Consider the following 24,656-nt stretch of genomic DNA (forward strand, 5'->3'; position numbering starts at 1 on the left):
TGCCCAGCTGCTTCCAATAAGTATCTCTCAGCAGCAAGAAGGATGAAAAGGCTCACTTTAAAAAAAGGGAGACCTGAAATTCTTGTGGTGCCTAATTCTGCCACAGAACACACAGAAACACACACGTGATCCCTGTTTTAAAAAGCACTATGTAATCACAACACAAAGGAGAGGAATTATCTTGCAAAAGACTACAGAGGTGTGATGGACCTTTGATCTTAGGCAGTGCATTTTAAATGCACCACTTCCTTTTCTTGTATATTGTTCTTACTGTTCCTAAGCATTTTGCATATATGTAATGTTTGTGTGTGTGTGTGTGTGAGTGTGTGTGTGTGCACCTACTTTGCTCTCCCACGTGAAGTAGGTCACTTAATGCATTCTGAGGGCAGTGTTGTTTTAATCTTTTTGACTTATGCCAAATGCATAGGCAACCAGAGTCAGGTTCCTTTTTTAAAAGAAAAAATCTATTTATCGACCTACTGAATAGTTTGACCATAGAGTGGATGCTCGGGTTGCGAACGTGATTCGTGCGGGAGGCATGTTCGCAACCCGCAGCATTCGCAACCCGCAGTGCTGCGTCTGCGCACGCGCATGTCGCAATTCAGCACTTCTGCGCATGCGCAAAGTGCGATTTAGCGTTTCTGCACATGAACGAGTGCCAAAACCCGGAAGTAACCCGTTCTGGTACTTCCGGGGTCGGCGCAGTGCACAACCCGAAAACACACAACCTGAAGCATCGGTAACCCAAGGTATGACTGTAGTTCAAACTTTCATAATGTTACAATTTCCCAGCCCCACTGAAAAGATTACGGAAATAAATACAGCAGAAAATGTACACCACATCATATTAGTTATAGTAAGGCAGGAGTCAGGCAACATGTGCCCCAATGGACGTTGTTGGACTGCAACTCCTATAAGCCCCTAGTCAGCCTAGCCAATGATCAGGTATGATGGGAGTTGTAGTCCAACAGCATCTGGAGGGCCACATAGTTCCCCAACTATTGCTGGAAAGAGTCCCCAAAGCAATTAACAGCATTAGATTTTACAGATTTCCACAGAGCTGCCAATGTGCAGAAAGTGTTGCACAGATGTCATGTTCATCCTTATTGACTTAATGTATTTTGCTAAGCGAGGAACAAAGTGAAAATATCTTTCAGTAGCTTCTCCCCTTTTATACACAAAAATTGAGCAAGGGGGAAACTGGAGGAGAATCTACCATAAATTTTGGAAAGTTGTTTGTCTGATTGCTATGAGTTTTGACACTTCTTAGGACATCGTAAACAACTTTTGCATGATGGCCCCCGATATCAAGGAGCAGGTTTCTGTCTATGTTTGGATACAACGGGACAACATTTTGAATCAAGTTAGTGGTAGACTGAACCTTTCAAAACTGCACTGGTTTTAACCACAAAGTCCAAAACGGCATTGATTTCTTGATTTCATAGAATTCCCAAGCTGTATCACAGAAGAGACTGCTAGTGTGAAAAAAGCAAGCATGTGCAAAATCATGCGAGAAAGTAATCAAAGCTTAAGAGGGGTCTCTCTTGGGGGGGGGGACTGGTGAAGAGTGTGCACAATCAGAGGAAAAAATATGTTCCACTGGAGATTATATCTGTGTGCAGCTGCCTATTAAAGGATAATCCCAAAATTAACCCCACATTTGGCCACACGTTGTTCCCTTTTGTGATTTTCCTACTGCTGTCTCTTTTCCATTTCGTCAGGCACAAAAGGTATATGAGTGCTTATTTAAATAAGCATGTCTATGTTCCACTGGCTTTTCATTGGTGGCGGTGGTTGGAATATTTATTTGTGGGGAGCTTTTTTTAAATAATGTGATTATATACCTCTGTGAATTTTGTGAAACTCTCTATGAAGATAACTGCATGTCACTTTAGCCAGCAAGTGACACAGAGTGTGAGCTTCTGTCCTGGACCCCTTTTGTGTTTGCCCACTGGGCTGGGTTTTAGCCTAAGCCCCACAACCCCACGCCTGACAGGAGAAAATCACAGGTCATCGGTGGCTCTCTTTTTTTTGGCGTGTGGGGCTGGAGCACAGAATCTCGAGAGCAATTCAAAGAAAGGCTGTGGCAAGGAAACATGACAGCTCCAAACAAAAGGAAATGCAGCTGGGGGAGAAGGAGGGGAGGGTGTGGCCATGGCAACAGGTCACAGCACAGCACCAAGGGACTGGCAGGCAGCCCAAGCCTTCCCTCAGCTTTTGTGCCACTCCTTCCTCAGAAGATGTAAAACAAATGGGGGGGGGAGAAAACAGCTCAAAACACAGCCCTTACCTCAGCACCAGGATCAGCCAGGAAAGTTCCCCAGAGCTGGAATACTTTTCATGTTACTGTCTGGTACTTGGTACAGGATGAGTGCCGAGGGTGGCCTGAGAAAGGATTCAGGCCTCTCTTTTGCACAAAAACTGCAAGCACGATGCATAATACAGTGGAACCTCGTTGAGCGTCTTGGAAGCAGAACAATTTGGAACCCGAACGCCGAAAACCCAGAAGTAATTGCTTTCGTTTTCAAACGCGCCTTGGAAGTCAAACGGCTTCTGAGGCACATTTTTCATTTTTTCCATTGACTTTGCAGCCAGCCCCATTGATCCTCGGTTTTCCAACATTTCGGAAGTCGAACGGTCTTCCGGAACGAATGACTTTCGAAAACCGAGGTTCCACTGTATCACACATGAATGGCACTCATAGTGTGTATTTTGTGTTCAGAAACAAGATCCCAAGTATGAACCACCCTAAACCTCCCTAAACCACCACCACCCCAATCTGTTTGCCTGGAGGCAATTTTTTTTATTTATTTTACATGCAACAAAGAACCAGATGAGAAGCTATTTACAAGCTTGGAATAAGTTTATGCCAGAAATGGCCTGAAATCTAAGGACTTACAAGTCTTGGAAATGAACTTCCCTCTTCTAGCCAGACAGCCAGTTTCATAGCAGAGTGACATGTCCTCTGGTAAACTCACCACCAAAGAAGTCACAAGACACACCCTTTTTCTTTTTTCTTTGAAGCCAAGCAGGACAGAGAAATGCTGCTCTTAGGATCCCTCCAAAACTATTCTTCTTTTTATTGAGCATTCATCATTATTTGTGCCCATAATATAACCAAGGAAGTTATATGCAATCAAGCCTTCAATACCCCTTGTGCATTCAAAAGTTTTTGGGGTGTCATACTGCTTCGCTCACAATAGGTGCATGCCCTGTAAAATCCTGTAAGTTTTCATTGCTATAGTGCAACAGAGCCCTTCTGGATGGCAATAATGTGGTAACATTGCAGAAGCACTGTAGAATGACTTATGAAGTGTGGACGATCCAGTATAAGCCACCCATTAATGCACTATTATTGCATCAATGACATGTCACAGAGTATACCCACACCCACAAAACAAGCCCACAGAAACACCAGTCTGGAAGAAGCCTTGCTTCCCATCACTACTAGCAAACAGAGCGCAGCTCAGCCCCTAGGGAAATTCAGCAACACAAAGTTGATGGTGAAGATCCAGGATTGCAGAAGGGCAGCATTGCACTTGTTTGTGTGAACCACCACTGCACAAAGCTCATGTTGGGTTGGGTGAAACAGGACAAACTGCAAGATGAATCAGTGGAATAGCATGGAACTTTAGCTGGGGATAAAAACTGGCGTCAAATATCAGTTCATCTCCCCTACTCCCACTGGGCAGCTAGAGGCCAAATGAAATGTGACTTTAAATGTGTGTTTTTGCATTGTCTTATGCATTTTGCATAAGATAACGATGTGGAGCTTAACCCTTTCCCGCATGATCATCTTTGGGAAGAGCTAAGTGGAGTTTTCCACCTAATGCAAAATAACAGCACTGCAAGAACTGGCGATTTTCATAAGGATCAAGGCAGGAGTCGGAAGGGGGGGAGGGGGAGCTAAACTCCCCCCCCCCTGCTTGCGACAGTCCTAATCCTGTTCAAGTCCCACTGCTGTGGCTATTTGCATTTTAAAGCACCATGCCCATTAAATGCATTTAACGTCACATTTAATTTAGAGAAATGTTCCTGTTCACCAGGGCCATCCTTTGCTGTGCCCCCGGTCCAGGCTGCTGCAGCAACTCCTTCCAGTGCCTAAACAGATCCCACACTACACAGGCTCCTAGCCACAGCCCTGCTCAGAGAGACTCCACACCCCATCTCAAGGCACATGCCTGTCATGGAAGCACAGCTGCAATGTCTGCTACATCTGTACCTTGCCCTTCTGTACTCTCAGGTTAGCATCAATGAGGGAGAATGAACCTTTGGGTTGAGAAATTCACAGCTGAGTGGACATTTGGACCTGGATTTCCCCATTTCAAGCCCAATATTATTAGCCACTGTGTTGGCCGGCACCTCTGACCACAGTGCAGCCAATGGGCTTGGCTGCCTCCCCATCATCCTTTCTGTTTCTCACTCCAGCAATGCAGACCCAGCTCGAATCATCCCCTTGCCAGTTCCTGGTGAATCTCATGGCTATCCTGCTTTTGAAGGGCAGGATGGTGAATCATTCTGCTTCCTGACGAAGTGTATCTGACGAAGTGTGCATGCACACGAAAGCTCATACCAAAATAAAAACTTAGTTGGTCTTTAAGGTGCTACTGAAGGGATTTCTTTACAGTGGTACCTCGGTTTATGAACACAATTGGTTCCGGAAGTCTGTTCATAAACTGAAGCGTTCATAAACTGAAGCGAACTTTCCCATTGAAAGTAATGGAAAGTGGATTAATCCGTTCCAGACGGTCTGCAGAGTAACCGTTCATAAACTGAAGCGAACTTTCCCATTGAAAGTAATGGAAAGTGGATTAATCCGTTCCAGACGGGCCCGTGGAGTACTTAAACTGAAGCGTTCATAAACTGAAACATGGGTGTAATTGGTTCCGGAAGTCTGTTCATAAACTGAAGCGTTCATAAACTGAAGCGAACTTTCCCATTAAAAGTAATGGAAAGTGAATTAATCCGTTCCGGATGGGTCTGCGGTGTTCATAAACCGAAAATTCATAAACCGAGGTGTTCATAAACCGAGGTTCCACTGTATTTCGTTCTACTTCCGTTCACCACCCCCAACCCCACCGTGTCTTTCCACCACAGTGGCCTCTGCAAATTTTACCTCCCATGTACATGTACTCAATTCCATCCAGCTGGTCGCATGGAGTGAGATGTGCTAGAACGCCTGGAAATTCCCAAAGTGGGAACAAGGGAACTGAGCTGCCCTCAGGCAAACAATGTGCTCCCCTACCATCGTTTAATGGGGACAGTTGGTGGAAGCAGCACAGTGAAGAAGCAGCCCATTTGTGGAAAGAAAGACCTCACTTCCCAGGCATCCCAGCTCCTGCAGTTCAGCGGAGGAGGCAAGGCACCCTCAGGGGCTAGGCAGGCCCTCACATGCCTCGCCAGGGATTCACATTGGTTTTTATGTGCTGCGCTTATTTCTCTGATATGAACAACAGAGAGGGAACAAAACCCAGAGACTGCTTGCCTTACCTAGAACCTAAAGGGGCAGAAACAGCGGTGGAACATTTGGAGATGGGCGGAGCAGGGAGCAGGGAGGAAGCCCACTGCGGCAGCACCAGCCCAGCCACTGCTTCAAGGGCACACTCAGGTCCTTGTATGCCACAGCCCAGCGGAGGAGAGGGGCAGCAACGCTACCTCCGCCTCTCCTCCTCTCCATCCCTCCCTGACCTGGGAGTGGAGCTGTGGGTGGGTGGCTGGCTGCGTTGGGCTGTCGCTCGCATCCCAGAACCATATTATAAACCGCCCTGCGATCCTCAGAGGAAAGGTGGTCTATAAAATAAATAAATAGCCCCATTAGTTTCAATGGGTATATTTGGAGTAAACTTAGCTGGTCTTAATTACCAGGATAGCCTCTGTTCGGCAGGGAAAGAAAGTCTGTGGGAACATTTCCGCAAATGAACTCAGGTGAGGGCTAGTGTGGGTGCAACTTGGAGGAACACAGTGCTGTGTGTGGCATGGTGGTGCCATATCTTCCCTCTTGCCCTGGATCCTGCCCTCCCAGCCACCAAACCGGCCACAGCATTTCCGCTCACTTTCCTCTGATTCTGTTGTGATCGTTAACTCGTTCTTACTTGGCACGCTATGCACGTGCAAGCTATGCGAGAGGCTTGAAACGCACATTTGTCCCTAGGTTGCTTGTGGGGCGCCTACCCCTTGAAAGCAGCAGGACAGAGAGCTCTGGGGTCAGGCGCTGTCTATGTGCAGCACTGGCTGCAGGCACTGGGAATCTGAACCCCCCGCCCCGTGAGATAGCAGGAGGTAAATTGTCTGCTGGCACAGAGGCAGTGTGGCTGGGTGAAGCTGCTGCAGGCAATCCAGCTCATCAGTACTGACGCCAGTCTCCAGGAACATTCCCAGGAGTGGGAAGGCCAACACCCTGTCCCAACTAAAGGGCTGTCAAGCAGGAGCAAGCAGCCAGACTCGCCTGGACTCCTGCAGGGGGCTCCAGCCCGGCTGCTCAGGGATGCACACCCCCAGCACAGGGCTCTCTATCTCGCTCCCACTCATTAACTCCCTCTAATTGGTGGGGGGAAGGAGTTGGCAACCTGAAGGAACAGGTGACTAATTGTGTAGCCTCACATTTATCATCTGTCTAACACAGGGGTGGGGAACCTTTTGGGCCTAGCGGGCCAGATCCTTATCTGTTCCCACCCATGGTGAGTGATTGGCAGATGGGTCGTCCTGCCCACCTGTCAAAGTCCCCAGTGCAGTGCTTTCCAAGCCCTGGGTGCCAGGTGCTTGGGAACTGTAGCTCTTGGGAACCGTAGCATGGGGGGGGGCTTTGCAAAGCATCAAGGACAGGGCTGGTAAAGCTGATTTCTGCAGGGATTGGCTGCACGACAGGGTTTTCAATAGGCAACTCAACCGTGTCACCAATCCAGCAGGCTTGAATTCACCATCCTTCAGCAGCTGGGCAGTGACTTCAAACTGGCTTTCTGAGGAAATCGGCTGCATAATCAAGTTCCTCACAGCTGCATCTCTACCTGCTCCACATTTTGTCACAAGGTTGTCAGGTGTACGGCCAGGGGGTGTGGTAGGTAGAGGGACCTGAACCATGCCAAATTTGGCTTCCATTCCTGTGGTTCCCCACCTCTGAGTGTAACACGGTGCTGGTGCTAAATGTGTTAAGCTCTAGTTATCTGATTCCCTTGTGTGTACATCCAGTTCCTGTGCAGCACAGCCATTTGTGGTCATTACTGCGTACCTCAAGGAAGGACACTGGTACAGTACCCAAAAATTTTATCATGTGGTAACCAGATGAACCACTCAAGGTCTGATTGGCCTGACGGAGTTCTCGGGGAAGGACTGGAAGACTGGGGCCCTGTTTGAGTCCCAGGAAGGTGAGACCTCAGCTCACCATCCTTCTATGTACATTTTTGGTTAAGTTTCTCTGCCCAGGAGACAACAACAAACCCAGCAGTACTGCACTTTGGTGGCCTATGAAGTGATTCCTTACATCAAGTGGGGCTGCCGGTGGTCTAGGCTGGCTGTTCAGAGAACTGACTGTGGATCCAAGCCGGAGGCTCTTTGTCAGGCTAAGCTCCTTCAGAGTTTGGAAGGGAAAAAATGGAACGGGAAACCGAATGAGCCATAATTCCCCCCGGGAACGGAAGACTAGGCAAGCACACAAGGGCACAGCAAGTGGGCACGGCAGGGAAGGGCTTCTCGTAAGAGGTTGCCTGGCAATTTCTGGCCACCGCCTTGTTCCCCACCTCCAAATCAGTGAGACAGCAACTCCTGACCCCTGTGCCGTTCCAGTCCCCTGGGCTGCCCCAAGCTTATTAACTGAAGCAAGCAGCTGCATTGTGACAATTGCGCCAGCTGCTCACCTCCTCCTGCCCCCTGTCAGCAGCCTCCTCATTAGAAACTAGCTTCTTGGGACTTCATCATGCTGGGACCACCAAACCTCCATCCTCCTCCTCACCCCGCTCAAAAGTCCCTGCGCTGAGGGCACTATGAATGCTAATGGCAGAGATCTTCTCGAGCCCAAAGGAGCCAGGAATTGGTGACGACAAACCTGTTACCAAAAGCTCCTGCTGGTCTTTGAATATTTCATGGCCCCAGAAGCCACCCTCACTGCGGGGAACAACAGAAATCACCCATCTCTCCAGACATAGGGTACCAGTGGCAAAAGCTGGCAGGAACCCTCTGCAGGCTGTTATGGGCTGGTGCTGAGCTGACAATGTCACCATCTGCCCTGTTGTTCAGGGCAAATTGAATCCATTGCTAAGTCGCATCATCGGTCGCGGCTGGTAGGGCAGATGGCACGGAGGCCAACAGTAGGGGGAGCCAGAGGCAGCTAATTCTGGTTTTATCCCCCGTTGAGTTTTAAAAGAGCAATAGTGGAATTAAGGAGGAGGAAGGGGACAGGCAGTGCCACATCCTGGACTGGCTGTGAGATATAAAACAGGCTGGCGGAGGCCAGAATTAGGTTACTACTGAAGTGCCCCATTTGACCTAATGGAATTGCCTCCACTGCATGTCACTTCTCCCTATACAATATTACAAAAATACAGACCCGGCTGTCTGTCCCTTCAGTGAAAACTCTTCTCTGTACCCCTGGGTTCATATTCCTTTAGCTACTGTCATATTTAGCACTGTGCTGAAACGTTTCTCCCAGTTTCTCATAAACTTTCTGCCCCTGCAAAACAGGATTCATTTTTTTCTTCTTCCTGTTTCTCAGGACACTTTAGAATGTATAGTTTTGGTGGGTACAGGGCTGGAATTACCCTATCACTGCGAGGTGGATATGGGCGATGTGCCTGTTTTAGCTCCATTAAACACTTCCCCAGCATTTCCCAGCCTCTCAGGCTGCCTGCACTTTCTGATCTGAAAAAGCCCTGAGGGAGAAGTCACCTCTTCCCCTGAGCTGGGGAGGCTAACCACCAAGAGACTGAGATTGGCATATTTGCTTGTTTTGTTTTTAAGGGAAGTTCTTCCAGTTAGCTTTCAAAAACATTTCCATGCCAATTTCTTTAAACTTGAAAAAGATGAACAGCTGTCATCAACAGGCAGCTTCTCCATGTTCCTGTGGCTGCTAGGAAGTCCAGCTGAGGATATTATGGGGGTTTCAGGAAGCACAGGTACCCAAGAAGGCTGCAGAGTGCAGCTCATCAAAGAGATGATTTGTAGAATGAAAAAGAAAGAACACTCACATACATCCACGGACCACCTTGAAAATAAGAAGTGCAAAAACACAAAAACAAAACCCTGCATATTTTGCTAAAAATTTTCAGCCCCTGTGATGATTTTCAAATGCAACTTCTTTTCTCATTCACTGCTGGAAAAAACAGTAAAAAGAAGCAGAATACATTTTTGGCACAACACTAGGAATCATCTCACTGGTGTTCCATTGTCTCACCTTTTCCCACTCACATCCATCCAGATCTTTGCTGCCAAAAATATTCACCTCTTTTGCTGCTCTGACCATGTGACTTCCATCTTTAAATCCATCTACCTTGGCTTCCTGCCTACTCTCAGATACCTCACAAGCTTCTGGTACCCAGAGACCCTGCCCCTCCATCCTCTCTCTGTGCTTATTTCCCAGCACATCCATTTCTGCGACTTTTGCTTGATCAGCTCCACCACCCTCACCATCCAAAGGTCCCCTGAACCTTAAAATGACTCTGCCCATTTCCACTTGTTGTCCCTGGAACGGCTTCTTGGAATGCCTCCATGAAACCATCTCCCTCCTCAAAGCTCAGCTTTTTCAGGAAGCAGTTGGATCATTTCCCTAGACCAGGCATGGGATTCAGTTGTAGCTGAACTACAACTCCCATCATTCCTGGCCATTGGCTATGCTTGCTAGGGCTGATGAGCATTGCAGTTTGGCAACATCTGAAGGGCCAAAGGCTCCCCATGCTTAGCCTGGTCCCTACACCTTATTGTAATAGTCAAAGTACATGGGCTTGAAATAATCACATATTCCTCTCTGCCTCCTCATGATTCCACTGCCTGCCACATGCTTCCTCCAGTGTGCCCATGTTTAGTTGTAAGTGCCTTGGGGCAAGAATATGTCAGACCTCTTCTCTGTAAAGCGCCATGTATGCAGTTGGCCCTGAATTAAAAGTGAGGGTGGAGATGAGCTGGGCACAGCACCAGCAGGCCTGTTCAGGATGAAAGAGTCTTATGATCATAGAATTGTAGAGTTGGAAGGAACAACGAGGGTCCTCTAGTTCAAACCCCTGCAAATGCAGGAATCTTTTGCCCAACGTGACGCTCGAACCCACAACCCTGAGATTAAGTGTCTCGTGCTCTAGTGACTGAGCTATCCAGTGAGACTTACCTTGTTGTAGTAGTGCAGGTGGACGGTGTGCCACTGCCCATCGCTCACGCCCCCAGGGATGAACGGGGCTACCGTGCTTGTTGACTCTCCTGAGGGAGAGATTAAACACAACTCAGAGAGAGGGGAGAGACTCTTGAGAAGAGAATGCCTCTCCTTGCCACCATTTCCCATGAGGGCTCTGAAGAAGGAGCATCTAAGCTAACAGTGGCGGCACTGGGGCAGGTAAAATCCTGCAGCAGAGCTGGGGAAGAGATAGGAAGGCTAACAGGGTAAGAGGCAGAGGCTGATAGGTTAGGAAAACAAAGCCTGGCATGGGAATTTCAACACTGCTAGGAAGTCAGGTGGGAGGAGCAGGAGCAGAAAAGCCAAGGGGGTTGGAGAAAAACCATACCTGCTGAGAAAGTCAGCTGAACTTGCTCCTGTACAATCTCCAGGGCGACGAAATCATGTCGCTCATTGAAGCGCCCATTGTAGAGGAGCAGCCCATCCCGTTCCTTAGTGGCAAACCTGCCAAACAGAAGAGAATGGTGAGCCCCTGTACCCAGGATCCAGCATCTCAAAACTCCCTCTCAAGACAAGGCAGTAGATGGAGAAGAGCCCAGGTGATTGATGGGAAGGCAACAAATATAATTCCTGTCTGGACAGAATCTATAGGCCATGGGTGGAGAACCTTTTTGCATAGTGTCCCAGGAAAACTGAACATCCAATTTCCCCCCCCCACAAGAGTACAGCAGCACAAACACATTTTTTTCCGGTGCACAGCCCCACCCCTCAGCACATCTTTTAGGCTCTGTGATCTCGTGTGGGAGCACAGGTGGGAAGATGCACATCCCAGTTTTAGGACCCAACATTTTGGAGGATATGTTTTTGGCTCAGCAAGCCAGTTCCTTACCGGGATCTAGCCTTGCAGGCCGAATTTGGCAAATGGGTGGGGTTGCCTATCTGTCATTCACCTGACACCACAATGACATCAGGTCCCACCACACACAACCAATCCAGAAGGCTTCAGCTCTACCACACATCATTGGATGGGCAGTAGAGCTAAGCAAGGCCTGTTTTCCCTTGCGAATGAACAATCAAGGCTCCCAATTGTGCGCTGGCAGCCTCATCTCTTTCTTCCCCACACCTGAAGCTACATACAGTGTGGTTTGGGGTAAATGGCCTTGTGGGCCAACTTTGAACCCCCAGTGGGCCAAGTTTAGCACACAGGCCAGAGGTCCTTCCATCCCTGGCATATGCCATCATCTACCCTGTGATGGCCTTCTGCATTCTACATAGGACTAACAGTCCAGTCTCTCTAAAAATTAATGGAGGAGGAGGAGGAGGAGGAGGAGGAGGAGGAGGAGGAGGAAGAAGAAGAAGAAGAAGAAGAAGAAGAAGAAGAAGAAGAAGAAGAAGAAGAAGAAGAAGAAGAGGAGGAGTTTGGATTTGATATCCCACTTTATCACTACCCGAAGGAGTCTCAAAGCGGCTAACAATCTCCTTTCCCCTCCTCCCCCACAACAGACACCCTGTGAGGTGAGTGGGGCTGAGACTTCAAAGAAGTGTGACTAGCATACCTGCCAAGTTCCGGCCTGAGAAATAAGGGACTGGACCAGAAGTAGCGCTGCTGCCATTTTGGAACTGGGCGGAGCCATAGCTGCCAAGTCCGGGTCGTAAAGATCCAGGATCGGCAGCGCGCGCATGACCGGAAGTTGCGTGACGCAACTTCCGGTGGCGCTTCACCCTTCTATGGACATCAGAAAATGGCGGCGCCGACGCCGGAAGTCGCTTCCGCGCATGACCGGAAACACGTAAAAGCAACTTCCGGCGCCAGCGGCGCCATTTTCTGATGCCCATAGAAGGGCAAAGCGCCACCGGAAGTCGCGTCACGCAACTTCCAGTCATGCGCGGAAGCGACTTCCGCCGCCGCCATTTTCTGGTGCCCATAGAAGGGCGAAGCGGCACCAGAAAAATGGCCGCCGGGCAGAAGCCAATTTAAGGGACCAAACGGGAGACCGCCAGGAAACGGTAAGAAAAAAGGGGTTTTCCCGGCGGATACGGGATACTTGGCAGCTATGGTGACTAGCCCAAGGTCACCCAGCAGCTGCATGTGGAGGAGCGGAGATGCAAACCGGTTCACCAGATTACGAGTCTACCACTCTTAACCACTGCACCACACTGAACACAAATCTAACATCAGAAACTGCAAAACAAAAACAAAAAACTAGTGGAGGAAGTTTTCAACCTCCCAGGACACTCTGCAATTGACCTTAATATGTCTATATTTGAACAAAGGAACTTCAGAGGGAGACTGCAATGTGAAACGATTACAATTCATCAAGAAGTCCAATGCTAGCAGTCATGGACTGAATCAGGAACAATGGATTTTTATCACACTTTTGACTTGCCAGTGGTAGGGTGTCTGTGCTAGCATCAAGTGCTTTGTCAATGGCCACTGTTAATCATGTACAGTAATGATCATTGTCTCAGTACTTTTTGTATTTCATTGCCTTCTGACTTTACTGTTGATATTCGCAACCACCTCACCCGCAACCATGCATGTCAATTCAGGATAATACATCCTGCATCTGATGAAGACCCCATGAAAGTGTATGCCTTAATAAATCTGTTAGTCTTTAACAGATTCTTTATGGATTGTGAGGGGGAGAGTTTAGGAAAGCAAAGACCTTTTGATTCCTTCAGACTCACACACAACACAGCTGTATATATGACATGCAGAACTGGATCCTGAGACCCTAAACATTTGTCCTTTGGATGCATTCGCACAGAGAGGCAGGCACCAAGCAGCTGGGAGCTCTTCCTCCATGTGTGCATGCTGCTGTAAACGGACCTGTGTGTGACAAGCAACGTGCGGGATTTGCACATGGAATATCTGGTGAAGGAATCTGCCATGTGTGAAGTCACCCTGGCCTTGAGCTGTGTGTTGCTAGGTTGCCAGTGATTTCCCCAAGCAAGTAAACGTAGCCTAACAAAGGCATTCCTTTGTGATTAGGTGTGCGGCTCCCTCACACAAAGGAGCGCCCAAGTAGGCTGGCTCAACCGTGATTCATCCTGGCACCCTTCCCCCTCCTCAACCCTCCATTCATTCCTTTTGGCTGCATGTGGCTCTGTGAGTAAACAGAGCAAGGGACGAGAGCAAGGGGCTAAGTGTGGAGGCTGAGCGTACAAAAGCAGTTCTTCCACCGTGCAGGCTCTATAGGCATATCAGGAAGATGCCCGTGTGGAATTTCAAATAGCCGGTGTCGTCAGATGATGGGCGCTTGCACATAATTACAAGAACTCCATCAACACCTCCCAAAACACAAATTCAAGACGCAGGGGTGGGCAGACTTTGGACTTGCAGGGTCTACTTTGTTCCCTCCCCCCTAGAACCTGAGTTCTACCAACCAAAACAACGGCTGGTTGAAAAACAAAACTAAGGAACAGGGCACCTCTGAGCACATGCTCAACTCAGAAATTTATTTTCAGTCCCAGCAGAGCTAAGCTCAGTCCTGCGTTCCTTTAACTGAAGGACTACAACCTGACATACTGATTCTCTGCAGCCAGAGCTTCCTTTCCTTCTAGCTTCCTGCCATCCTTCCTGGTGGAGCGAAAGTAATGTGGTTGCTGGCATTGTGCTATATAGCTTCATGTCTTCAGGTCAGGAATGGAGAGCGATGGAAAAATGGAATAGGGGAATTAAAAGGTCTTGATAAACAAGCCTGATCCCATTCGTAGGTGCCGCACAGCTCCATCCTCTTTCTGCTGCCAAATTGCTAAAGGGAAATTGTGTCATCTTCCCTCATATTTTGGGAACTCTGGTGCTTCCTGGAAAGGGTCAGAAAGGAGCAACTAAAATGATGGAGCAGCTCCCCTAGGAGGAAAGGCAACAAGAAATGGGTGTTTTCCTGGGCATTTAGGCAGCACCAATAATTAGATTGGTGTATTTTAGTCTTCTTGAAATTGCTCCTGGACTTTTCATTGTAGGAAGTGATTCACACATTCAGTGAACCTTACCTAACCTAGATGTATTTATTTATTATTTTTGTGCCTTTTTTTCCTTTTTCCTGTACACCATTTTTCAGGCAGACCTCACAAAGCAGTTTACATAAGATTATTACAGCAAACGGCATAATCATGGTTGTTTTTTTAAGTTACTACAGTACAGAAAAGACAACTTGTTTGTTAAAAAAAAATCTGCCAGAGTTTCTTCTCACTTCATCCAGGGCAAGATGGCGGCACTTCAGATGCTCCTGTGGCAGGAGCTGTGAGGAAAGAGGGACCACTGTGGGAGTAGGCCCAACCCAGCAACCACCTTCTCATGTGCTTACCTTCATCTTGCCAATAATCTATATTTGAAGTTAACTGAATTTGGTGCAAGTCAAGAAACTAAGTGGGGAATAAGAACACAAGAATAGCCTGCTGGATCAGACCACCATCCTGTTCTCCACCATCCTGTTCTCACAGTGACAAGACTAGATGCGTGTGGGAAATCCGCAAGTAGGATTCAGTCGCAAGCCCTCACCCCTCCTGTTCTTTCCAGCATCTGGTATTCGGAAGCATTTCTGCCGCCAACTGTGTGAGGCAGAGCATGGCCACCGTGGCTAGCAGCCATTGACACCCCTGTCCTCCGTGAATTTGCCCAATTTTCTTTTGAAGCTACCAAAGTTGGTGGCATCACTACCTCCTGGGAGAGCAAGTTCCATACTTTAACTGTGTGACAAAGCACTTTCTTTTATCTGTCCTGAATCTTCTGACATTCAGTTTCATAGGATTTCCATGAGTTCTAACGTTACGAGAGAAGGGGAAAAACTTTATTCTCTATCCACATTCTCTACGCCATGAATAATTTTATAAATTTCTACCGTCGCCACTTTTCTCTGAAATGATAGGCCCGTTGGCCATTCCTCCCTATCAGGGTTGCAAAATTGGCTTCTTGCCTGAGCAGGCAGGCCTCCCCCTCCCTGGTGACTATTCTCTGTGTTGCTCATGTGGGCTGGTTTCATTATAGGCACTTGGCAGCTCTCGCCCCCCGCCCCCCATTACAGTAGTGTGACAAGTATGCAGAGCAAATCGGGGAACTCCAACTAACCCTTGTCCAGGGACAAAGAGGCCTTGGCTGGCTGGCTCTTTTGTGCTTGGCTAACAATAAGGATGGAGCTGCAGGGATTATGGACTGGGCAAAGCTGCGGAAAAGGAGGGAACGCTCTGTGTTACCATCAGTGCAGCCAAAGCGCATGCTGCCTGGATAATGCCCTTTGCCAAGAAACTTCCTATCTATGGGAAAAGAATGGGAAATGAGGCTTACCAACGATAAAAACCTTTACTGGGCTTCCCCCTGGAGGAGGTTCCTTTCTGGGTATTGTTAGCAGAGAGATGTTGATGATAGGAGAGGAAAACACTGGGCAGTGACTGCTGTGTCCCTTGCTTCCAGCCTGCACTAGAGGTCTGGAAAAGTTCTAAAGTGACCAGGTGCCGGAAAGTGAGTGGTGGAATCCCCACAAACCCTAAAGGTAAAGGGACCCCTGACCATTAGGCCCCGTCGTGGACAATACTGGGGTTGCGGCGCTCATCTTGCTTTATTGGCCGAGGGAGCTGGCGTACAGCTTCCGGGTCATGTGGTCTGGCGAACCAGAGCAGCACACGGAAACACCGTTTACCTTCCCATCAGAGCGGTACCTATTTATCTACTTGCACTTTGATGTGCTTTCGAACTGCTAGGTTGGCAGGAGCTGGGACCAAGCAACGGGAGCTCACCCCGTCGCGGGGATTCGAACTGCTAACCTCCTGATTGGCAAACTGTAGGCTCTGTGGTTTAACCCACAGCCCCTAGCAAAAAAAAGATGCTTGGCAGCTCCCCAGGTCAGCACTTTATCGCAAAGCTAGACAAATCCTGGGGAAAGTAGCTACCTTTTTTCAGAGGCCGGACCTGCCCTGCACTGTCATGATGACACTGGATGTGCAAGCAGTTCCACAACTATGGGCAATTCCACACATGCGTGCCCTTACGTAATGTAACGTCAAGAAATGTAACATCAAGAAATGACTCTTGTATGTGTGAGATGTCCCTGAGGAACAGGTGCTCCTCTCTTCCATTCTTTCATCGCAGTCCCTTTGATACGCTTTCACAGAGACGCAGAGACGCATGTGTTAACATGCATGCTCTCTCTCTCAAACAATACTGGGAAACAACTCTTCTCTCTGCTCTTCCATTCAAGGGCACATGCTTCCTGGGAAGAAGGGATGCCACGGCAATCTGCCAGGTTCAGCTCTTGACACAGATACAGTTGTTTCGCTGGTGTGCAGACAATTATCTCCATTCCAGCGGAGGGCGGGGAATAGCAACTAGGTGTGTGAATCCTTGTACAAGCTGGGTGGCGGATGTGGAGGGCTGCATTGTATGCAGGAACGCACCTCTCAGTGTGGGGGCATCTGCTATCATGATGCATAGTCTCAATGGAATGAGCACTGTGATGTACGGTTGCACATGCATTGCCATCCGCAACTGCACATGCGCAGCCACAGAGTCGTCTGCTGTATGGTCTACACAACAACCTCCTGGTGTTAAAAGTTGTAAAGGCTTTTTAAAAATTCCAGCCAACTTTAAATGCATTTAAAAAACTTTTAATGCAAGCTGCTGGAGTTTTGTACTGCTGTCTTTACCGTATTTTCACTGCCGCTGTTTTACTGATATAATTGATTTGTACTCTGGTGCACTTCGTTTCATGCCATACACCACTAATCTTAGCAGAAAAGCAGCACAGAAATATGAAACTAAACAAAACTGAAAAAAGAGCAAGGCAATATAAAATCGAAATGGTGATACAGCCAGCCATAGTTCACATCAATTTGTTGCAAGTGTTTCCACTGCAGGAGCAGCGGGACAGGAACCCCACGTGATCAGCAGTTATTTGGAAAAACAAGATCAAAGAAACTCTATGGATATACAAAAACATGGAAAGACATAATGGAAAACTCTACAGAAGTAAAGTGGCAGGTTTTGCACACCTTGTACCCAGAATGTATTCCAGGCTATTCTTGCGAGCTTCATGTTTGAATTGGAACTTCAACCTGTTTCTTTTTAAATCTGCTCTCTGCATGAACAATGGAAAGAAATTTTTAATTTTAATCTCCATTGTTAAAGATGGTGGGAGGAATTCAACATGGAGCTAGAGCAATTGTTCTGTCACAGCACAAGCATTTCCACTTGCCAGAAAGAACAACCCACCCCTCTCCCTCCCCTGCACACTGTTCTTGAGTTCTCCTGACCCCTACCAATGTCAGAGCTCCAACGGTGGTAAAGGCAAAAAGGGGGCAGGCTGCAGGCAGGCATGTCAGGGTGGGATCAAGGGAAGGCAGGGTGCAGTGCCACAGGTAGAATTATCCCAGGTGATCTAAGTGGTCCTGCGGGTCTATACAGGGCCACGTGGTTTTTAAAGGAACCTGGTCCTGGGTTGTTCAGGTCTTTATATGTTAAACATGATCTGGAACAATCGTAGCTTCTCAGCAGCCAGTGCCTTCTGCACAGGTACAATATGATGCCGCATTCTAGATCATTCCCAAGAAAAGCTCCACACAAGGCACATTGCAGTAGTCCAGTTGTGAGGTAGCCTATTCATGAATCTCAGTGGCCAGGAAAAGGATGCCGCTGGTGTAACAACCTCAGCTGACAACAGCTGTTCCTCACCACAGAGGTTACCTGAGCCTCGAGGGACAAATTTGGATCTAGGAACGGCCCCCAAAGTATTTGTCTGTTCCTTCAGAAGGAGTGCACTCCTCTCAAGAACCGGTGAATTCCCCAACTCCTGGAACTGAGAACCACTCACCTGAGAGAACTACTCAACTGAGAGTCTCTGTCTTACTCTCATCCAGACCACCAGGCACTGGTTCAAAAAAGTCACAGGCTCTCCTGCTTCAGAAGCAATAAGGAAGTAGAGCTGGATGTCAACAGCATCCTGATGGCACTATGCCCCAAATTGCCTAATGCTGCTCCCAGTGACTTCCTGTGGAAAAGGTTTGGTTCTTCGTTCAATGTAAGTTATTTGTTGTGTAATTATTTTGTAATCACTGGAATTATTTTTGCTTTATACTTTCTATAATATTGTACAATACAGCTTCTTCATCTCCCCCCTCCCATTCTAATAAACAATTAGCACTAATTGCATATTAGCATGGGAGGGGGGGGGAGAAAAGAAGGAGCAGCAGCACCATACCGAGTCTCACAGAAGCCACAAATAATTTGGCTGTAGGAGGTGATAATAACAATCAGGTGGAGGATATTCCATCTTTGTCTCTCGCAAAATGGAAAGATATTTTTCTTCCTGAGATTAAACCTCTGGAGCAAAGTACTAAGCAGAAATTAGAAGTTTCTGATTGAAAAAATAAATCAAAAGATCCTGCGACCAATACTGAATCTAAAATAGATATAGCCAGTGCTTTTTTTCTTTAAAAAAATGTTTAGGGGTACTCTCATTTTCCTACTCATATTGAAATACTGCCCCTCAATGAAGCCAAACTTAGATTCACAAAATGTGAATCTGCGTTCCCCCCAGAAAAAAAGCACTGGATGCAACAGAACAAGGCCGGCATCCAATGTTGAAAAGAATCAGAATAGTGGGGAAGGCATATCTTTAGGTCAAAAATTTAAAGTTAAGAGTAAACCATTATTAAAATTTCTGAGCAAGGTGAAGAGTTGGAGAATAAGCACTGCAAGGATAATTCCTTTGTTGATTTTAATTACTTATTGGGTGGGATTTAATGTCACACCCCATAAACAAACGTGAGACACTTTCATATTGTTGCTCACAAGCTTTGGATTTGCATTCTGTCTACACGCTGGAGCTAGCTTATCTGAAAGCACATTCCAAGGTCAGTTTCAGTGAGGTCAACACATAGTCTGAACACAAGCAGTGTACCTCTTTAATAATAATAATAATAATAATAATAATAATAATAATAATAATAATAGCAGCCTTGGTTACTATCTTTCCCTGCTTACAAAACAGAAGTCACATAAGCAATGGCTACCTCACCCAAATCCTTGGGTTTTCAAAAAGATAGGAGGTGGAAGTATATAGGTGGGCAAGATATATACATATATATATCTTTGCCTCTCTTGCTTCTGGCTCTACCTAGGTCACCTCCTGAGACGCTGAAGAGAAGCAAGAGCATGGAGGTGCAGCACAAGGAGGCCTCTCTTCAGCCCCTTCAGCCTCTGTCCAAGAGATTCCTTCATAAGGGTACTAACTGCAACTTTAAGGAAGAGCTGGATAGCTCAGTTGGTTAGCGTGTGGTGCTGACAATGCCAATGTTGCAGGTTCAGGACAGCTGCATATCCCTGCATTGCAGGGGGTTGGACTAGATGACCCTTGGGGGTCACTTCCAGCTCTACAATTCTAGGGTTCGTGGTTCTTTGCTTTAACCCAAAGCTGGGATAGTTCAGTTGGTAAAGCATGAGACTCAGGACTGTGAGTTTGTGTCCAACATTGGGCAAAAGATTACGGAGCACTGCAGAGGATTGGACTACTAGAGGAACCAACTCATGGTCACATTCAACTTCACAATTCTATGAAAGCTTATCCTCCCCATGATCTGGGATACATATAGCAAAGGGACAGATGGAGCGTTATTGAAAAAATCTCCTTTTCCATCCTTGTTCATGGCATGCAAAAAAGAACTCTTGCCTGCTTGTTTTTGTGGGTTTTTTTTTTTTGTTTTATTGTTGTTGAAGATTTGGAAGCATTAATTATTCTTTTTAAAGAAAAATCCAGCTTGTGTGATTTAATTTTTCTTCATCCAGTAATACCCACATACCACACTGCTGTACAGTAAAAAGGACGGAGAGAGAAACCTTCTGTGTTATTATTTTCAGCTTAGACTGAGGAGTCAGAACATCTGGTTCATAATCAAATGGGGAAGTTTTTTTTTCTGAGGGAGAAGCCTGGGGCCAGAGGAGACTCTGCTGTCTCCATAGAGAGCAGGTTAATTGTTCCATGCTGGCAGCAGTGAGAATACTGGTATTTTTAGCTGTCAGGTGAGAAAAGGAGTGGGAATGTTTTTCTCATTGAGATCTAGCAACTTGAAATTTGACCCTGACTGGAACTGTCCTCACCGGGCAAAACTGAAACATACAACCTGTTTCAGCACAGGCTGCTTGGCAGAATTCAGACTTGGTGATGGATGGCTTGCCTTGTCAGATTTTGTCTGACTTGTTGCCAGAAAACAGACTCTTGAGATTACTTTCCAGCTCCGGCAGATAAATATTAATTAAAGGTACTTTTCGGCTTCAGCAGAGAAATATTAATTACAGGTAGTGTGGGAGCCTTTTAAATTATCGATTTCCCAGAAAAGGAAAACTGTTTGCATGCACACCCAAGAGGGAGGAATCCTCTTTCTACAATGATTAGGAGCTCTGAAGATACCTGGCGGTGGTGGTGGGTCTTCTTACACACATTCCCCTTTACTCTGAATCTAGTGCACTCCCATCACTGGTTTGTGAAGCTGTGTACACATGTCAGCCGCATTCCAGACCTATCCTGTAGTTTCTTGAGAAATGCTGCTGTTTGGTGCATTTTGCCCTAAAACATCCATACTCTGGAGCTGGAGGAGGAAGAGGAGGAGGAGGAAGAGAGGGCAGAGGAGCTGCAAAGTGGAGAGGAGCCCTTTCCCCATCCTTTGGGCCCCCTGGGAAACTCAACAAACCTGTTGTGCCTGGAGATGGGTGTGGAGGTTGTGGCTGGGTGGGATGCAGCTGTGGGCAGCCTGAGGAAATGCCATCTATTTTGGGCCTACTCATGAGGGGCATGCCTGGGCTGGGGGGCTGGGTTGATGTCCAGGGGCTCTTCCCGTTGTGGGGCTTTTGTGGGTGACCTGTGAGTTTGTTTGGACCCTGGGTAAGAACCCGGAGGCTGAGAGGGAAGGGTACACCAGAAGGGAAATGAATTGTTATTGGTTTTTTATACATTAGTAACTTTGTATTAATGTACCCCTTTTATATGTAACTCTGAATTTTTGAAATATTTTGTTTCAGTTGTCTGTTTCAGTTTTTGTACACCAATTAGAGGTATTTCTTATATTTTAAGCGGTATAGAAATTAAATAATCAATCATCAAATCAACCAATCAAATCTGAAAACATAAGCCATATGAAGACATCCATGCCTCCTCTTCCCACTGGCGTGGACAGACAGCTGCAGACTTGGGGACACATCCAGCCATACTGCTACATACAATGGTGTCAAAATGAGATATCAAATGCAGCGCGGTGGTGAAAAAGCTTGCAGTGTTTTAAGCTGCTAATGTACACATAGCCTTAGCGAGCATCCGCACTGTGGGTGTAATCTGTATTTTGATCATACTGTGTACTGATTTGTTCCCCAGGTCTGTGAGCTTTTTTCTTTGCTGTGTGGAATTCCTTGTAAAAAATCTAATCTTACCCACTGAACTGAAGCTCAGTTAAGCAAAATCTCACTTCAGATTTTCTGTGCATCTGATAAGAGCTGATTCAGGGGGTAGGACAGGATTTCTGCAAGGCGCAGCCACAGAACAACAATAAAAGCTCTCAGATCTGGGGGAATTAATCAGTACATGGTTCAATCAAAATACTGGTCAAGCAAAAGTGTAGGTGAGGGAGGCAGGTGGCGCTGTGGGTTAAACCACAGAGCCAGGGCTTCCCGATCAGAAGGTCGGCGGTTCGAATCCTCGCGACGGGGTGAGCTCCTGTTGCTCGGTCCCAGCTCCTGCCAAGCTAGCAGTTCGAAAGCACGTCAAAGCGCAAGTAGATAAATAGGTACCGCTACAGCGGGAAGGTAAACGGCATTTCCGTGCGCTGCTCTGGTTCGCCAGAAGCGGCTTTGTCATGTTGGCCACATGACCTGGAAGCTGTATGCCGGCTCCCTCGGCCAATAATGCGAGATGAGCGCCGCAACCCCAGAGTTGGTCACGACTGGACCTAATGGTCAAGGGTCCCTTTACCTTTTAAAAAGTGTCTTCTTCCCTGGGATTTTCCTGAATACATTTATTTTAGTTTTGCTTTTTTAAAGAAAAAAAAAGAAAGAAAACTTGTATAGAATAGTGGCAAACAGAGACGCAAATCAGGAAATCCCATTTGAATCTTGCCTCTGCCACGATCTCACTCAGTAGGTGACGTGAGTCAAGTTACTCCCTGTGTAGTTATGCCTAAACTACCGGTATATGACATGGGTGGGTTTTTCAATGTCAAAATAAAATAGATTTTTAAAAATGGTAGCAATAAATGCAACAGAGGTGTCTCAATGCCTCCTAGTCCAGAGTGCTACAAAGAGCAAAATGATGCCTGGGGACATGGTAGCTTCTGCCCTGGACACCCCTTCCCCCGCAAAGCCAAGTGCTACTTACGTGAGGGCGATGGTGAAATGGAATCGCTGTCGCAGTCCCTTGAAGGTGAGGAAGGAGTGGGCCGGGAAGCTGCGGGTGCTCATCTGGCAGTAGGGCTTCTCGTAGTCTCCCGACAGGCAGTCGCACTTGAACCCGCCCACCAGGAGATTGACACAGGTGCCGCCGTTCTTGCAGACCCCCGGGGTGCAGCGACCCAGGCGGGAGTTCACCTCGCAGTTCTCCCCTGCAACAGAAGCAGAGAGCAGCCATCAGTAGCTTCAACACCGGGTCACGTTGCAAATATACAGGAGTTTCACCATGGTCAGGAAGGGAAACAGTTCAAAGTAGTTCCAGGCCAACCAACATTGAGGGATGCAGTGCAGGGCCCTCTGGAAGGATGTGCATTGACGCTCGCAGGCTGCCTACCGACAGACCATTGCTAGGTAACTCATAAAAAAACTGGTGAAGTGCAAAGCGCTTTAAAACCTTATCTTTATTCATTGTCACCAGAGGATGGATCATTAATATTCCCATTTCACATACTGGCAACTAAGAGACTAAGGGGATAAGTTCCCAAAGGGCAATCAATGCGTTTCATGGCTCAGCAGGGATTTGAAGCCGGCCAGTCTCCAGAGAGCTGCTCCACCAACTGCTCCACCAACTTGCAAGATGAGCAGCAGAGGCAGCAGGCGGAGCTGCACAAAGGGGGCAGCAGAAGCATCCGGACAGAAATAAGGAGCAGCAGGGAGGAAACTCACGAGAGAACATGATCAGGAAGAGTTTAACGGTGTTATCTGATGCAGCGCTGAAAGCAGTGGGGCTGACTTCTAAGTAAGAATGCTTAGGTTTGCCCTCTAGAGCTGCACTCTTAACCGGACTCGCTATGAAGCAAATCCCACTTGCTGAGGCTCATTTCTCAGTCAAGATGCTCAGGGTTATGCTCTGCATCTGAGTGCATCATTGGGGAATACATTATCCCTCCTCACCACTGCCTCTCCAGCCACTGTTTGCTTCAGAACAGGGCTGGCAGAAATATTGATATATCACCCAAAACCGTTTTGAAGTCCATATCATGAGATCGGCTTCATGATTTTTGACCTGGCAATATATTGCGGATCATGATGTGGGTGTGGGTGAGCTATGCAAAAGTCACAATTAAGAAAACCCGTGAAGCCAGCCAAGGCTTCTCTCGATTCCCGCAGCTCCTGTTAACTCTGCCAGCTCTGCTTTTCCCTGCCTCCTGCAGGGACAGCGAATCACAAGAGCTAGGCCATGGCAAAAATCACGATGCGGGGAAAACCATGAAGCCAGCCAATGCCTCTACATGGCTCCATCCTTATTTCAGACATTGTGATATATCGTACATTGCAATGTTTGGGTGGTGATATATCACAGTGTTGAAAACCAGATATCACCCAGTCCTATTCCAGAAGGAAATGGTCTTGGGTTTCCTGGTGTCATGTCTGCTTACCTCCTAAATGGGAGGGATCCCAAATTTGGGGGGTTCATAGTTAATAAAGCTTTGGGAGGGAGGAAAAGTTTCCCCCAAGACAGACGCTGCAGGAGGCAGCATTTTTTTGCATGAGAGAAGAAAACCAGGAGTAGGGATTTGCTGGAAAGGAACTGTGAAACAGGACACATATCACTGAATCACGGTATGTATGATTTTGAAACCTTCAATACAAGAAGCTTCCAGTATCACTGGGGTTGTCTAATACAGGCAACTGGATGTTTAACCATGCCTTTGGAGATAGAGAAAGAAGTATGGTGGGTTGAGGGGCAATTGCCAAGAACCAGATCAAACCTTTCAACTGCTGGCAATAAAAAAATAATCTGAGATGCAACGGCTTTGGTGTTGCAACAAAGATGCTCGTGGGCTGATGAGAGATGACAGCCAGACTCTCAGCTGGTGTATTCTTTCTTTTTAATTAATTCACCTGTCAAAGCTTTTTCTACTGCAACTATGCAGGGAGGCGAGGCCCCCCAAAAGCTCAAGGCCATGGTTCTGTCCTCAA

At 47.2% G+C, this 24,656-nt stretch overlaps 1 protein-coding gene across 2 annotated transcripts in view; it reads right to left on the minus strand.

The window, feature by feature from the left end:
- The window catches only part of CELSR2 (cadherin EGF LAG seven-pass G-type receptor 2), a 125,136-nt gene that overhangs the window by 42,345 nt on the left and 58,135 nt on the right, over positions 1-24,656 (minus strand). For both annotated transcript variants that reach the window (XM_060276996.1, XM_060276995.1), the window contains exons 3-5: positions 22,663-22,885; positions 10,698-10,813; positions 10,307-10,395 (exon numbers count right to left, since the gene is read on the minus strand). In XM_060276996.1, coding sequence (XP_060132979.1) covers positions 10,307-10,395; positions 10,698-10,813; positions 22,663-22,885 — 428 coding nt within the window. The remainder of the gene's footprint in view (positions 1-10,306; positions 10,396-10,697; positions 10,814-22,662; positions 22,886-24,656) is intronic.

Source organism: Zootoca vivipara, chromosome 7 (genome assembly GCF_963506605.1).
Source record: "Zootoca vivipara chromosome 7, rZooViv1.1, whole genome shotgun sequence".
Lineage (NCBI taxonomy): Eukaryota > Metazoa > Chordata > Lepidosauria > Squamata > Lacertidae > Zootoca > Zootoca vivipara.